The sequence below is a fragment of the Equus quagga genome, chromosome 9 (assembly GCF_021613505.1).
Source record: "Equus quagga isolate Etosha38 chromosome 9, UCLA_HA_Equagga_1.0, whole genome shotgun sequence".
Classification (NCBI taxonomy): Eukaryota; Metazoa; Chordata; class Mammalia; order Perissodactyla; family Equidae; genus Equus; species Equus quagga.
In genome coordinates this window covers 15370134-15387681 of record NC_060275.1, presented here as the reverse complement: position 1 = coordinate 15387681, position 17548 = coordinate 15370134, and the positions used below count along the sequence as shown (strand labels likewise).

The window sequence follows — 17548 nt, the reverse complement described above, 5'->3', positions numbered from 1 at the left end:
TATAAAGGATTACTTCTAAAAGCATTTTTAAATAATACATCTAAATTTGACTTTTATTTTCATTCTATGCCAAGAAAATATGTGCCATCAGCTAGCTAAGTTGAAAAAACAAACAAGAAGCCTGGGCCTGGAATGGGGGTGGGGTGAGTGGAAATGGGGAATAAGTCCAAACTTTCCTTTGGGGGTGTTGAAAATGATTCAAAATTAGATTGGTAATGGTTGCACAAATCTGAACATACTAAAAACCACTGAATGTACATTTGAAATGGATGAATTTTATGATATTTAAAATATGCCTCATTAAAGCTATAGGAAAAAATAAAAGGCAAAGGAAAGAACCAAGTCCCTGAAAGTTTTAAAACTAATTATTTCCTCTAAAGACCTGCTCATCATCTGAGAAACCAAACTTTGCTCTTTTACATTGCCATTCGTGTTTGCTCCATGGTAAATTTTTTAACTTATGATAATAGTAGCCCCAGATAATTATAATTGTATGAGAGTTATACAGTAGTACAGTAGATAAGTATAGTAAATAAATAAACTTGGTCCATCTTCTTTACCTATTTAATGTGTGTGTGTGTGTGTATGTGTGTGTATGTGTTTTAATTTTGAGAGTAAATCACGTGCTTTTTAGCAGTATCAGAGTTTTAAAGCCATTTAAGTATTTCAATTAGATTTCTTAAAGGTCGAGCCCCAGGAATTATAGATATTAATAATTCTAAGAATAGATATTTTAGCAGCCCTTGAAGTGTAGACCTTTTCCAGAGGTGAGTAATCTTGTTTTTTCCTTATGTGAGTCTTTGTAATGTTTTTTCTTTACATGTTAAAATTATCAGCATATATCCTGACAAGTTTCAAAGGAATATCTAAATCAGAGGATGTACACTTGTCAGTGCTTGAGGTTAAATTGCAATTCATTATTGCTTAATTCCTAGGCAAAAGACTAAATGGAAAAATTTAAAGTAACAGCTATCTAAAATTTTTGAACACAGCTTGAGTTATAGGAAATAATTTTAGTGAAACAATGAAGGCAAGCAGTGAACTATAATTTATTGGACTAATGTGTTACCTTTCTAGAACTGTAGAATTTTTGCTTCTTGACCTGAAGTCAGACATTTCCTCCTTGGCATCTGATCTAAATTTATGCTTCCTTTTCTGTTTTAGATTTCTTTCAGGTCTTGGAGCCATTATCTTATCAATATTTCCGTGCTTTTTTTAATGTTAAAAATTTGCCTGGTCTCATTTTCTACTTCATTGCTTCCCCCACTTAACACCTAATCGTTCACAGTGTTTTAGATCCTTTTTAGGTGCTTTTTTTTTTCTGTTTTTGTAGTCTGAACACACTAATCTTTATAAGAATGAGAAAGTTAAGCAAAAATATTCGCAAAATCGAACGTTAAAATCTCTAAAGACAGTTACTGTTTCTAAAGTGATTTCTTGATTATCATTATAAGTTATTTTAGTTGTAAAACTGAAAGAAGAATCAAAATGCTGGAAGCTTTTCCTATTTAATTCTGTACAAAATTCCACAGGTAACCTAAGATTTGAGGAGTGGGAGATCCTTCATATAGAGAACTAGCTTTGTTATCAAAATTGCAAAAATCAAAGTAGTTAACACAAAAGTCATTTACTTGAGTAAAGTGCAGATTACTCAGCCTTTTAAATTAATAAATTCTAAAGGCCTTAGAAATATCTTCTCTAACATGATAATAAAATACTGGAATACCTTCTGTAATAGGATTACTATACTGATTTCCTCACTAATGATTGGTAGGTGATTGGTAGTAAATTTTACTTCAATATACATTTGAGTACTGTCAGGTAGTAAAGCATGTTTTAAAATATTTAAGATTCCTTTTGCCTTGAAATATGGCCACAGTAACTTTTTTGTGTGTTGGGGGGAGAATTACCTTTTGGATATAATGTTACCAAAGCCATAGGTATTTTCTTACTGTGGTTATTATTTTATTATGAACATGGAACATTAGATCTCATATGCTTGAGAATTTTTCACAAGAAAATCTATTGTTATTCATAAATCTAGAAACTTATAAATAGTGTGAAAATGGTAAATACAGACTTTAAATTCTGATGTGGATGTGTTAGTACTTCAGAGACTTGGAAAAGATGAATTCACAATAAATAAATGCGAATGTACAACAAAGCAGATAGATACTTGCAGAATTCATTATTTCAAGAATGGTACAAATAGAATTTATGAATAAATACATGAATGATAGAGAAATTAGGATATTTGGAGCCGGTCATAGCTTAGCAATTAAAATCCTTTATGGCTCTATCAGAAACAGACTACTCTTTCCACGTTCTTCTACCATCACTTACAGGGCTTCTTCTCAGCACTAGGTTACTGTAAGAGGATGAGACCATTTGGCGTACTTTATACGCTGAGTTACAACTGCCATGGCCAATAATGTGCCAGGGTGTACTCAGTTCTCCTTGGCATAGAATATCAACCAAAAATTATGGTAGTGACTTTTCCATAGGTTGTTAATTTTGCCAGCAAGAAATAAAAGTAAATGGCGATACAAGTTATTACTGCGATTCAGGAAAGTGAAAAGTATTTTTCTTCAAAGCCCTAAATTCACAGAATTTTAGAGTTCAAGGGAACAAGGACTAACAAACAAATGGTTTTCCTCCCATCTGTCAGTTTGCGTTGGTTGGTATGGTTGGTAATGGCTACGGTGTTGAGAAGTGCTTTGGTAAGTGCTGTGTTGAGAAGGCTTTTTGAGGCCAACTTTGATCTCAAAAGGAAAAATTAGCAATCCCACTAGCAGTAGATAAGAAAATTCCAGGATGTATGTAAAGAGTTTTCCATTTCTACACTGATCTTAATTCCTGTAAGTTTCACTTGAGGAAACAAAAAATCAGAGTTTGTGGTTTTCATTAGGTTCTTTGGTACTAAAGAGTAAACTGAGACAGGAATTCTTCTAGTTTCTGGTCTAGTGTTCTCAGTTTGGCACATCTGTAGCCATATTCTAGTTAAAAAATTCTCTTTATTGGGCCAGCCCCGTGGCCGAGTGGTTAAGTTCACGCGCTCTGCTTCAGCGGCCCAGGGTTTCACCGGTTCGATCCTGGGCGCCAACGTGGCATCGCTCGTCAGGCCATGCTGGTGTGGCATCCCACACACCACGGTGGGAAGGACCCAGAGCTAAAAATATACAACTATGTACTGGGGGGCTTTTGGGAGAGAAAGGAAAAATAAAATCTTTAAAAAAATTCTGTTTATTAATGTACAACATAAACTTCCTCTTTGATGAAGGATTACTAAGCCACATGATTTAAAAAAAGTAAAAAAGTAAGGTACATAGAATAAACAGGAATACAGTTGTTTTTGTATGCTTGTTTTTGAGACGAAGCTAAATATACTGTCTACTTTAAACAGAGTATGCAAGTATGTATTTGTAATTACAGCAAATATCTTACCTACCTTTCAGAACTTTAAAGAGTGCTATGATAGCAAGAGGATGGAATAAGATAATGTAAGAGTGCAAATGTAGAGACAATGGGAAAACAGGAAAGAAGGGTTAGGAAGAAGAAGTAAGAAACCCTTGGGAGAGAAAAATCTGACATAAGGGAAAAATACAAATAAAATATTTAGGGCTTTTCTTGATTTTCAGGCATTAAAATATTTCCTCCTTTTGTTAATTTTCTAGAATAACTACTTTTTCACCCTTAAGGTTCTACTCAGTAGGATATTTTGATGATATAATGTCTCAGTCTTCTCATTAGTATCATTGACTCTTAGCAGCCTAAATGGAATCTGCTAAAGATTAGGATAGTCCTTGGTATTAATGGTCTCCTACCCTAATATTTTATAAAACCTTGTTTGTTTTCTCTTACAAAGTCAAGACTAATCCATCAAGCATCGTAGTGAGCCTCTAATGAAAACATTACTTAACAAGTAGGATCCATATTATACTCTGTCTTCCATTCCCAGTGCAAAATTGTTTTCCCTAATTATTTTTATTTCTTTTGCTTTTCACTCACTAATCTAAAACCTACAAAAGTGCCCAAATAGAAAGATGACAGAATAGATGTTTTAAACTTGTTTTTACTTCTCAGATTTATTCTTAGCTCTTACCTACATCTTTATACCTTCAATTTAAGATTTATACCAGGTGATTATAATTTTGAAATAATATACAAAGACTTTAGAAACAATGGAAAGGGACTTCTAGTCCTTTAAGCTCAGTCTCAACTCCTCTAAAAATCATATCATCTATTTCTAAGGGAGCATCTTCAAAATGGAAAGTTACTTCTCCTATAGTATAGGCTTTTCTTCAGGGTGTTATGCTCTATTATGTAATGATCAACTCCTATTTTAAATCTGCTATCACAATTTGGTGGGTAGGGAGGTAGATGGGAAAATGAAATGGGAGTAATCATTCTGCCCTTCTTATTACATCATAGTGATTTCTTTAAAATATCTGCAAAATATTGTTTTTATAACTTAAAGGATTTCTCTCCAAAGATGTTTTATCACTTTTGCATTTTTATTCTCATTATATTTGAAAATCTATTCCAAAGTGAAAAATGATAATATCTTTTGAATATACTATAGAATTTTGTCTTAGTTTAATTAAAATGTGAAACAACTTTAATTTTCAAGTATTTCTTTGGAAGAGAGAAATGAACTTTTGTCTATTACTTTTCTACAAAATGTTGAATTTACCTCTGCATATCAGATGTGCAACAAACAAAATGTTAAAAATTTCCATTTCAACATAAAACATTTCTACTGATACTCTGTAGTAATACTGAGAGCATTCAACGTCTGTGGAAACCATCTTTTCAGTTAACCATTGGGTTAGGTGCTAAGGGTATAAATTATTAATTATATCTAATCTTAATAAAGACATTGTATTGTTCTTGTAGAAGTGGGATAAGCTGTCTTTATTTTACGTTATCTTTGTAAGTTTTAAAATATAGTTAACTTCTGCAAGTTTTGTTTAAAAACACTTTCAAAATTAAAACTACTATATCAGATTATATAGTAAGGTAGAATCTTATTTAGTGTAAAAACTAGTAGACCCTTGGGAAGTACTGGATAAGAAAACAAGGTTAGTTCAATCTTAAGTAACTTCGTTACTTTATGATTTGAATCTTACAACCAACACGTAAATATATGTTTCAGTTTTTTCTCTTGGATTATCAACCTTACAAAATTAAAATTTGCTCTTTTGTATGTTGAGGTGTGTTTCACAGAGTTAAGCATACTCTGGGAAAAAAAGAATATTCTGCAACACATTTTTACTTTGAATTTTTCCAACTTCATTATTTCTTTAGGAGTTGATTCCTCTCATATTGTGTACAGCATGCCTACATCCTGAGCCTAAGGAGAGAGATCAGCTTCTTCACATACTTTTCAATTTGATCAAGAGACCAGATGATGAGCAAAGGTGCGTATGATTACTTCTTTGGGAAATAAATATAATGTTGATTACTAATTTTACTAATTTGGCATCAAGTTTAGCATTTTAATCTAAATGCCTTCTTTCCTTCCAATTATCTATTTTAATAAACAGAGGCAACACTGGCCCCATTCACAACACCTGCAGTGTTTTCATTCTTCTTATTCTCATTACTCATGTTGAATTTGTACACCTTTTGTTAGTTACCTTTAGACTTCTAATTCAAGTTCTTTTTACTTTATCCTTCACATTTGACCTCTAAGAACTCCTAAATATTACTCCTTTTTCCCACAGATGAACTAGATATATTGTAGAATCTTAATAGTTATGCTTAACAATAAATAAAATATTTAATATATGAATTTCTACATCACTGGACTATCTGTAAACCAATAACTATGTGGCTAGAAGGATATGGTGTTTTGTTTTCGTTAGTCCTGAGTCAAGTGCCTACAACCAAGGATGCTCATGTGGAGAATTGAGTTATGCCTGAGGGTGGTGAGGGGAAAGGGCACACATCAGGGTGACTTTCCAGAAGAAAGGGGAATAGGTGTCGATTGAGTAATGATGATAGATGTCTAACTCAGAGGGTAAAACCTTTAAATACTAAGTGAAGCTGTACAAGTATGAACGTGAACGAAACATCCTAGTGGGTGGGTAAGTAAACTAAGCACTAGTTGGATAAAATTGGGCAGTTGAAATGTTTTTCTGTGTTATAATTTTCTTTCTTAATGAGAAAATGATTTTTGCTTATACTTTTGCAAAACAATAGAATTGTCCTTTATGATTAGATAACTTCATGCAATTGCAATACTTGTTTTACTGACTGTTACAGTTTTTAGCTCTCCTGTGAATGTAGGAAGATCGTAAGAGTGAACCCTCAAACAAATCAAGTTTAAAATGAGAATAAAAACAGTCATATAGACTTTAAAACTCTGTAAGGACCAGCCCAGAGGCATAATGGTTAAATTTGCATGCTCCTCTTTGGCTGCCTGAGGTTCGCAGGTTCAGATCCCAGGCATGGACCTACACACCACTCATCAAGCCATGCTGGTCCAGCGTCCCACATACGAAATAGAGGAAGATTGGCACAGATGTTAGCTCATGGCCAGTCTTCTTCACAAAAAAAAAAAAAAGGCAAAAAACCTCTGTAAGTATAAATCTCTTTCTTGCTCTTACCAAAATGTACCTGAGCAAGTGGAGAAACATGTCCTTTTCAGGATCCAGTCAAGGTTAATCTACACCAGCAGGCCTCACATGCTAGTCAGATAGAAATAAGGGAAATTAAATCACTGTATTAGTACCATTCATTGCAAACTGAAAATTTTCTAAGGACAGTTTCTTGGTGGTGTATAGGAAAATTACGGTTTTATTTTGTTCTTAAAAATGCAATATTCCCTATCTTGATAACTTAGTTAATGATTAGATAGCATTTCTTACAATGTCAGTTTTAGATTAGCAAGGCAAAAACCTCTAGATCTGTGGCTTATTTTCATGGACTCTGCATGCAAAGCTAATAGCTGCCACCTGGTGGCCAAAAGTACCTCTTAGCCTTACTTCAGGTAGAGATATGTCAGGAATTAAGTGCTCACATCCACATTTAAATCTTTCACCTTACAGAAATACAGTTATTTATTAAAATATACTAATAATTGGTTAACTTTATACAATATGAACAAGAAATTAACAAAGTAAAATTTTTAATATATTTGATACATAATCAGTTATTACTTTTCCTTACTTAGTGAGTCTCAGACTTCTTTGATCCTATCCTAAGAAAAACTTAATTTTAAACTCAGTAATGGTGGTTTTTGCCAGTTCTTTGCTAACAACTATGATTGACACCATATTTCTACCTGGATCAAATACTAGTCAAACAATCCTTGTCTTGTGATTTTACACAAGTTGGAATGACACTTATTTCTACCGGCACAGGAGCCTGTTTCCAATGCTTTTAATCTGTAGGCCATCTGACTTTTTCTCCTTTCAACTGTATTTCAAAACTGTCATAGTGATTACACCAGGGCATGAATATCTGGAGATGGACATCATTGGAAGCTAGTCATAAGCTGCCTACCACAGTTATCTTGGTTACAATATCAAAAATTCTGATTTAAGAAATATTTTACTAATATGATACCATAGTTTTTAATTATAGAAATGCTGGGGAAATAATCACTTAGTGTTTTAGTGGCTAGAAATTGAAGTTCAGTAGAAGCTGAAGCAGTAGACATATTATAATCTCAGAATGCATGTGTAAGAAGTTAGTTTAGGAAGTTATGAGATTTGGCTTCACACCAATAGAGAATCTCTTCACAACATCTCTCACAAATGGTCTTGCCATTGCTGGAGGAACTAGTCTTAAGGAACTCACTCTTTTGGTGGCAGCCTAATTTCTTGTTGGAAAAGTCTAATTTGGTTCTATAAAAATATTATACTTTATGTGAATTACAGACCTGACTCTTTTTAGCCCTTAGACCTAGTTGTGCTTTCTAATGCAAATATAAGTCTTTACTCATTTGTATTATTTTTTAGGCAGATGATACTGACGGGCTGTGTGGCATTTGCACGTCATGTTGGACCAACACGTGTAGAAGCTGAACTTTTACCACAGTGTTGGGAACAGGTAAATAACTGTATTGGATTTTCCCCCAGCTGTTATATTCTAATTTATTATAAATGTTCATATTTCCTTTTTTAAATGCCATTAGGAAATATGTGGCATATGCATTATAGTGCTGTTTCTGTAGCCCAGCACACTGATTTAATAGTGCTTAAGAATGTTCTGGGATGCTTTCATTTTATTCCTTCTTCCAACAAATACTTAAGAAACACTAGTTCCAGTGCTGGGTACCATTGTAGTCACTAAGGATACTGTGGTGAATAAAAGACAAAGACATCCTAGTAGGGAGATAAGAATAAACAAATAAATGGTATGAGGTCTTGTAGTGTTATAACTTATGAAGAAAAATAAAGCAGATAAACATTAGAGAGTGATGGAGAATGCTATTTTAGAAAGGGTGGTCAGAGAAGAAATCTGAGAAAGTGATGTTTAGGCAAGGATCTGAATGAAGTAAGATGCTGCCAATACAAAAGCCCTGAGGTGGGAGCGTGCTTGAAGAGCTCAAGGGAGAGCAAGAAGTTGTGTGTGTAGGTAGGTAATAAAAATAATACCTTGTATATATTATGAATATATACAAAATGTAAAGTGTAAACCTTTGATGTAGGAGGTTTTTGTATTTATACTTCAACTCACTATTTACTAACAATACTTGTGGTTTTCTATCAAATGTTAATGTTCCAGTCCTCTGTAGAACTCAGAGTCACTAATTTTCTAGACTTGATGTTTAGGTCATTAAGTAGCTTATTTTCCCCCCTTAAAAAGATGGAATTCTCACTTATGAAGGCAAATTTCATGGCCTTATTTATAATAGCATAGTCACTTATTCTTAAAAAAAATATTGGTCTCTGGAATATTGCTAAAGTATATGGTCTTTTAGAATTCTATTCCCAATTTCTTTGAATATTCATTTTTTTCTTTAAAATTTAGTGGAGTCTTATCTAGATTCAATATTTAAAGTGAACATTACATGTAGTCATAATTATCTCTGATAATCCCTTGTGTCTTCTCTAGATTGTAGTGCATACTAGTTTAGGGGGAGGCTGTAATCACCAAAAGTCAAATTAACTTGGAAACAACATATATAACTTTGAATTTCCAATTTTGTACAGTTATTCAAATGTACATTTAATTTTTTAATAGTTTTTTCATTTTATTTTTTTAAGCTCTACTGAGATATAATTCAGATACCATACAATTCACCCAATTAAAGTGTACAGTTCAGTGATTTTTAGTGTATTCGCAGAGTTGTATAACCATTACCACAGTCAATTTTAGAACAATTTTATCACCCCAAAGAGAAACACCAGTCCCTCAAACTTGGTTCTCGTATTTCAAGATTGTTTTGGCTGTTCTGGATCTCTTGAATTTCCATATGCATTCTAAGATCAACTTGTCAATTTCTGCAAAGAAGCTAGGTGGAATTTTCCTAAGGATTGCATTGAATGTGTAGATCAATTTGGAGGATATTGCTATCCTACCAATAGTTAGCCTTCCAATCCGTTAATCTAGGATGTCTTTCCCTTTATTTAGGTCTTTTAAATTTTCTTTCAACAGTGTTATAGTTTTCAGAATATAATTTATGCACTGTTTTTGTTTATTCTTAAGTATTTTATTCTTTTTGGTAGTATTATAAATAGAATTTTCTTTATTGTGTTTGCCCGTTGCTATCATATATAGAAATACAGTTGATTTTTGTATGTGCATCTAATTTTGAGACTCATTGAGCTAGACTAAAAAAAGCAAAATGAAAGTTTATGAATAGCATATTTTGACTTTCAAACCATTCTGCTTTGAGGTTGCTATTTCTGGATTAGATTAAATTCAGAGATGTCAGTTACAAACATCTCTACCACCTCCTCTTCTCTAACCTGAATAAACATGGATATAGGGGATCTTTCTAGCTGCCTACGTCTAGTTTGTTGCCCAGTAGATTGCTATATAATTTCTTTTTTTAATTTTAGGCATCCAATACATTAATGAATTATGTCACCTTTTCATATGGGAATATGAGAACAGATATACTTCTTTTCCAGTCAAAGAAAGATTTATATTCTATGAAGAAGACATATGGGAACAAAACCCAGTATGTGTCATTTTTTTTGTTATTTTTTGTTATGATTCAGTGTAGTCATCCCGGTAACAAAACCTCATCATCTTGCATATGCAAACAGGAATGGATTGAAGTCTGCTTACTTTAAAAATAAAATCATATCACTAGTCACGGGTTCTGGTTAAATCATTGATTAACTTGCTTCATAAGCCCTTAGGTAAAAAAGAGGACTGGCACATATTATAGACCATATCTATAATATCCAGAAGCTGGGTTTTCCAAATTAAAAAATATACTAATGGCTAGGGAAGGAGAAAGTTGCTCCTGACATCCTAAAGACAACCAAGTCTTAGTCAAGCCCACAATCTCTAGACATCTTGCCAAATTTTCATCTTTGCTTTACCCTTTTTCTTTAACAGATAACCCCTGTGACCTCATTTTTTAGGCTCTCCCTGATTCCCTTATTCCTGATCCAGGTATAGTCACTCAAAGATTCTCGGAAGTGGAAAAGAAAGAAGTTTTATTGTATTCTTAACAGGATTTATGGTGAAAAATAATTCTCTGTTGGAGGATGGGAGGGTATATTGTTTATGCTTGATTTATTTATTTTTTACTCTAGATTAATCACAAATACCCAGAAAGAAGACTACTTGTGGCAGAATCCTGTGGAGCGTTGGCACCTTACCTTCCTGTAAGAATTGTCATTTTTTCTTAAAACTTTTTTCCTTTTTTAATAATAGAGAAAACTTTTTTCAAGTGTCTTATATGTTTTAATCCAAATTCTCCTGGCGTGTGCTCTCCTAATAAAGGAAAAAGATGAGCCAAAAAGAAAAGGGTCACATTGATAGAATATGGCAATGCAGACAAGTTCATTAACATTTGCATGAGTATAAATATATTAAACTGAGTGAGCCATTCTCAAAGTGTGGTCTGGGGCCCCTGGGGTATTCCTTGAGATCGTTTTAAAGAGGTCCATGAGGTGAAAATTATTTCCGTAATAATATTAAAACACTTTTGTGTTTTTCTCTGTGTTGACATTTACACTGTTGGTGTGAAAGCTATAATGGGCAACAATGCTAGTGCATTAGCACCGATCAAGGCAGTGACGTCCAAATATACTGGTTAATTCTTGTATTCTTTACCGCCGTGCACTCACAGAGAAAGCTAATTTCACTTAAAAGTAAGCTTGATGAATCAGTAAAATTATTAATTCTATATTTTGACCCTTGAGTATGCATCTTTTTAATATTCTCTGTGATAAAATTGAATATACTGATATCGGCCCTTTTGCTGCATACTGAAGTATCATGGCTATTTCAGGAAAAGCACTTCAAATAGTTTGAGTTGTGAGCTGAACCAGCTGCTTTTTTTCATGGAATGCTGATTTTACTTGACAACTGACAAACAAGCTATGGTTTTTCAGACCTGGGTACATGGCACACATTTTCATGAAAATGAATAACGTGTGCCTGTCACTTCAAGGAAAACAAGTAGACAGCATTTATTGCCAATGATAAAATTGGAACTTTTAGGTGAGAACAGGAATTTTGGAAAACTTATATCCATTACTGTGAGCTTGACAGCTTCCAAGTATGTGATCACTTTTCTGATGAGATCAGTGGTGATACTAACAAATATGATTTTTTGAGGTTATAATAAAATGTGTTAATATTGAAGAATGTCTGCATAAGTCTGCGATCCAATATTTCCCAAATGACCAGTGTGTAATACTGAAATCGTGTCTGGGTGAAAAAAGGAGGCAAAGTCCAAGATGGACCAATAGAACTTAATGTGTCAGAGTTTAAAGGGTTTATTAGCAATGAGCCATATCATTCAGATTCCACTCTGCAACTAACCTTAAGAAACTACCACTTGTCCAGTTTTAGTATAGAATCAAAGTAAAATATCTGTTCTTATTGGAAAAGGCTATTAAAATACTCCTCCTGTTTTCAGTTACCTGTCTGTGTGAGGCCAGGTGTTCTTAAATACTTCAACCAAAGCAATGTATCAGAACAATTGAATGCAAAGCAGATAAGAGAATCTACCTTAAGTCAGACATTAGAGATTTGCAACAAAATGTAAAACAACACCGTTCTCACTAATTTTTTTTATTTTATAAATAGTTACTTTCATTAAAATGTTACTCATGTTAACCTTTAATGAGTTTATTATTCTTTAATGAATTGATTAATATTTTTAAATTTCTCAGTTTTAATTTCTGATATGATAAATGTCAGTAGATATTACCCACCCAAACAAAAGCTGTTTGAGGTGCTTATTAGTTTTAAATGACTAGAGGAATCTTGCCACCAAAAAGATTGAGAACCACTGGACTATTGTGTGCTTTAGCTATCTTCCCATAGGTTCAGGGCTTAGAAGGGGTAGCAGAATGAGGTGACATCACAGTTATTTTAATTTAAACAACCGTAGTTTAAAGCAGAGCTTGACGAACTGCAGCCTGGAGACCAAATATAGTTTATATTCTGTTTTTGTAAATAAAGTTTAATTGGAACACAACCACACCAATTTGTTTTTGGGTAGTCTGTGTCTGCCTTCACACTACAACAGCAGAGTTGACTGGTTACAACAGAGACTTTATAGTCCCCAAAGCCAAGGATGTATACCATTTGGCCCTTTGCAGAAAGTTTGCTGACCTCTGCCTTAAAGAGTCATTTTTGTAAGATTGTTCTTAAAAAGGAATATAAAAAATAGAATTGTGCAATAATGCATGAACTGTTTATGTTGCATTTACTGTCAACTTCATATTCTTTAGTGAAGAGTAACCAATAGTCAAACAATTGTCTTTTTAAAAGGTAAAATTTATCATGTTTTTTTTTAATTCAGAAAAAGAAAAAAGAGTAATCCATAGTCTCACTCCCAGTAACCATATTTTTTTTTATTTTATTAAAAATAAATTTTCATGCAGTACAGAAAAGAATAAAATGAAAATCAAAGACTGACCCAGTGGCATAGCAATTAAGTTCACGTGTTCTGCTTTGGTGGCCCAGGATTTGCCCATTCAGATCCTGGGTGCGGACCTGTGTACTGCTTATCAAGCCACACTGTGGCAGGCGTCCCACATATAAAATAGAGGAAGATAGGCACAGATGTTAACTTAGAGCCAGTCTTCCTCAGCAAAAAAGTGGAGGATTGGTGGTGGATGTTAGCTCAGGGCTAATCTTCCTCAAAAAATAAAAGGAAATCAAAGACTTTCCTTCCCTGACCCCTGGTCATTCTCTGCAAAGATATCTATCTACTGTTAATAGTTTTTTGTGCTTTTTTTTTCTGGCGAAGATTTTCCCTGAGCTAACATCTGTGCCCATCTTCCTCTATTTTGTATGTGGGTCACCACCACAGCATGGCTGACAAGTGGTGTAGGTCCACACCCGGGATCCGAACTCACAAACCCAGGCTGCCCAAGTAGAGTGCACTGAACTTAACCACTATGCCATGGGGCTGGCCCCTGATAGTTTTTAATTAATACTTACAGAAAATAAAATACTTACAGAAAATAAAAATTTTTGTGTGTACCAGCTTGCGTTTTTATATTCTTTAAAACTTTCTTACCCAAAATTATCCCTGACAGTAAACAGCATTGACAGGTTCTTGTGTAGGTATCTGTGCATTTTTTAAATTTCTCATACTTTTAATACCTCTACCTCTTTCATTTGTGATTTTGACAGTGTTAAATTGCCCCCAACCAATATAGCATGGATTTATACTCCTATCAAACATGCATTGGAGTTCTTATTTTCTCATACATTCACTAGGAACTGGGCATGATGAATTTGTTTTTTAATGTTTTCCTATTTTATAGGAGAAAACTGGTATCTTGTTGTTGTGATAAATCATATAGATAGATATATATGAGTGAGTTTGAGCCTCCTGTTATTTATTTTTTCCAGACAGAGATGAAAATCACATTCTCACAAAGAATAAGTAAGCTATTCCACACTGCTTCTGATACTAGAATGCTAAGCAGTATTAACAATAGACTGAATGTTTCCTCAGTGGATCTTTATTTGCCTTGTACCCCACTGTAAGTAGTAAACAGTAAAATCTCAGCATGGTCATGGCTTCAATGGAGTAATGTCTCCTGTCTTGGACCGTGGGTTCCCTGTGGTGTACTGAAACTGCCATGGTTTGCTTCCACCCAGATCAGTGTGAAGCAAATATCCAGCTGAAGTTTACTTACCTCTGTCCTATTACCTGTGCTGATACCAACCCAGAAGCCCTTTTAAGATACAATAAGGCATTTTGGGGGGCAATTTTTAGCCTAAAGATAAATAAACAAGGCTGTATCAAAAGTCATATTCCCCAACCTAAATGTGACCAAAATTTGGTAAAATTACGTATGTTTTTGTTTCTAAAAAGTCAAAACAAAAACTAGGTAATTTAAAAATTTCTGTAAGACCCTGCTCTGCATACTGGGTCACACTGTAAATTTATGAAAATGGTCACATCCTCTATATTTTATTCTCTATCTTTATTTTATTCTCTATCTTTATTTTATCTCTATCTTTATTTTATTTTATTTTATCTTTATTTATATTTATATTTAAAAAGGACCTAAACAGGTTTAAAGAATTTTATAAATTGATCAAATTACAATAATGGTACAAAGAAAGCAAGGAAAGGCAAGAATTTGTATAACGATAATTCTTTAACCTTAGCCATTAATTAGGCTAAAACGTTCTTTTAACATTTTTTAAGTGTGGAAAAAATTGCATGAAATTAAGACACCACAGAGGTCTACTTTTTATATTAAATAGTAGCATCTGAAAATAGCATTGCAATTCTTTTTAAAGTACTTTTAGAGTTTACTCTCATATTTTATCATCTTGTTTGAATTTTTTTTTCTCACTTAAAAAAATAGGAATACCAGGATTTTACAATGTTTCCACACTCCTACCCCGAGCAACTGTTTTTATTATCAGAGTGGTTTTTGTAACCCCTCCTGTTACTATAACTCTGCACACTCTTCCCTCACTTGAACAGGTAGTGGTAGAAGAGTCATTGTCCATTTATAGCAGAGTGTTGACTTGGTTGATTTTCCAAAAATTCCTGCTACTGTACACTATAAGGATTCGAGGGATTTGCACATGTTTAGTAAAGATATGAAAACGTGCTGGGAGATGATTAATACTGAATTCAGTGTAGATCTCTAGAGAGGGAGGATGGAGGAAGGGAGAGAGAGCAGAGGACAGTGATACTTTACCTGTATCTGTAATAGTTTATGTCTTTGAAAATGAAGACTTGGAGCAAACGTAGCAAAATGTTACTGTATTATCTAGTCTGGGTTTTGAATACATAGATGTCGGTCATATTATCTTCCATACTTTTCTGCTACTAGGGTAAATAAATAGTAAAGACATGTTCTTGTTTATTTTCAGAAAGAAATCCGTAGCTCCTTGGTTCTTTCAATGTTGCAACAGATGTTAATGGAAGATAAGGCAGATTTGGTAAGAGAAGCTGTGATCAAAAGCCTTGGTATCATTATGGGATACATTGATGATCCAGACAAATATCAACAGGTATGTTTTTCAGAATGAACCCCATTTACTCCATTATAAAATTCCAAATAATATAACATTCCAAATCTCTAATTCAGACACCCTATAATCTATAGTAAGGATGGCAGGTATGTCAACTTTAGCCAGTTGGAGTTGGCTGCCTGGTTTCAGTTCTGCAATTCAAAGGAAAGAATGCTATGATTCATTTACAGTATCTGCCACAGCTTTGTGGCAGGAAATTTGGCGACAAGCACGCCATGTTTACTACCCTTTATCTTTGGTTTCCTCCTCAGTGGATATATGACATGTTCTTTAAAGAAAATGGGAAGAGGAAGGTTATGGATGGCTTGCTTTCTTGCTTAAAATGTTTTCTAAATGTACTGCAATGTACTTTTTACTGAGGTGTGTTTTTTTTTAAGTTTATTCTTCTAAAAAGTTACATGTTTCCTGTTTCCTTTTGGCAGGGTTTTGAATTGTTGCTTTCAGCCTTGGGCGATCCCTCAGAAAGAGTAGTTAGTGCAACACATCAAGTATTTTTACCGGCTTATGCTGCCTGGACCACAGAACTTGGAAATTTACAGTCTCATCTTATTCCTACATTGCTAAACAAGATTGAAAAACTTCTCAGGGTAAATGCTTCCTTTGTTTATATAGTTTATAGAAATTTGAAAGGTGTGTTTTAAGGAGTCTTAAAAGAATGTTGGGGAGCAAAGATAGAAAGTACCACTAAGCTGAACATTCTAATAAATTACCAGTTAAAGATTCTATTGGACTGGAGCCAAGAGACATTTGAGGAAGTTTCCCTTTGCTGAAGCTAGAGGAGAAAGGGCATGAGCTGAAATAGCACCTTTGTGGAACTAACTCGTACGTGATTCAGAAGCTGGCTCTTCCTTGCCTCTTCTGAAGGCTTAAATGTTTTAGATAAAGTATCAGCTCCAGTTCCCAGAATACAGAGATAACTGAAATATGAGTCTCTAAAGCTTTCTTATTTATACACTGTCAAAATTCTTTAACTGTGTTTATTTCACTGCAGTAGTTCATTTCCTCACTTTTTAAAATGAACTTTTCATTCTTCCTAAGTAAAAGGATTAAAGTCGAAGAAATGATAGAAACTTGTTGATTTAATTTTTGAACTAAAAATCCCTTTTAGAGTCTAGAAGAAAAACTAACATTTCTTTCATGCCTGTTATGTGCCGTTAAGGTGGACACTTTATATATAAAATGTATTGTATATTTTTATAACCCTTTGAATTGCATTTTGGTTTTTGTGTGGAAAGCAAGTCTTTAAGTACCTTGCCCAGGGTCCCACAGCTGTCCATGACAGAACCAAGGTGTAATATCAGTCTCTAACTCGAAACTCTTACCCTTTCTACCCCAGAGTTTTAAAGGATCTGTAAGGCTCTTACATAAAGCATTGTAACTACTCTGTAGATGCTCTTAAATGTATGCACGTGTATTTGTTTAATTTAAAAATTAGGCTGTTTTTTCTAAAAATTTCAAAATGGGTATTAAAAAACACTATAAATAGACAAGTACTCCTTTTTAGGAAACCTAGGGAATTTTTTAAACGTTTGCGTTCCTTTGATCTGAGAGTTATTCATACACGGTTTTTCTTATTCCACTTCATAACTAATTTCATTTCTAATTAATTTCACGGCTAATTTCACATTGCTACTGAACTTATCTGCAGGATTCAGCATAGATAGTAATTCTTTCATGAAGAAATTACGAATTTAGGACTTGATAGTAAATAATTGATATATCTGGTATTTCTGACAGTTGTTATTTTATAATATAGTAATGCTATCTCAACTGGATTTCAACAGAAAAATGCTTTCGTCTCTAACGATTCTGTTTTTCACTTTAATATTTGGTTTCTGTGTACCATGCTGATCCTTTCACTCTTTTTTTTTCTCTGTCTCTTTTGTTT

The 17548-nt window shown here is 33.7% G+C and overlaps 1 protein-coding gene across 7 annotated transcripts in view; it reads left to right on the top strand.

Annotated features, from left to right (window-relative positions):
• RELCH (RAB11 binding and LisH domain, coiled-coil and HEAT repeat containing) overlaps positions 1 to 17548 on the top strand; it is a 113772-nt gene that overhangs the window by 51913 nt on the left and 44311 nt on the right. For all 7 annotated transcript variants that reach the window (XM_046672262.1, XM_046672263.1, XM_046672260.1 and 4 more), the window contains 5 exons: positions 5308 to 5420; positions 7968 to 8058; positions 10725 to 10796; positions 15499 to 15639; positions 16083 to 16247. In XM_046672262.1, coding sequence (XP_046528218.1) covers positions 5308 to 5420; positions 7968 to 8058; positions 10725 to 10796; positions 15499 to 15639; positions 16083 to 16247 — 582 coding nt within the window. The remainder of the gene's footprint in view (positions 1 to 5307; positions 5421 to 7967; positions 8059 to 10724; positions 10797 to 15498; positions 15640 to 16082; positions 16248 to 17548) is intronic.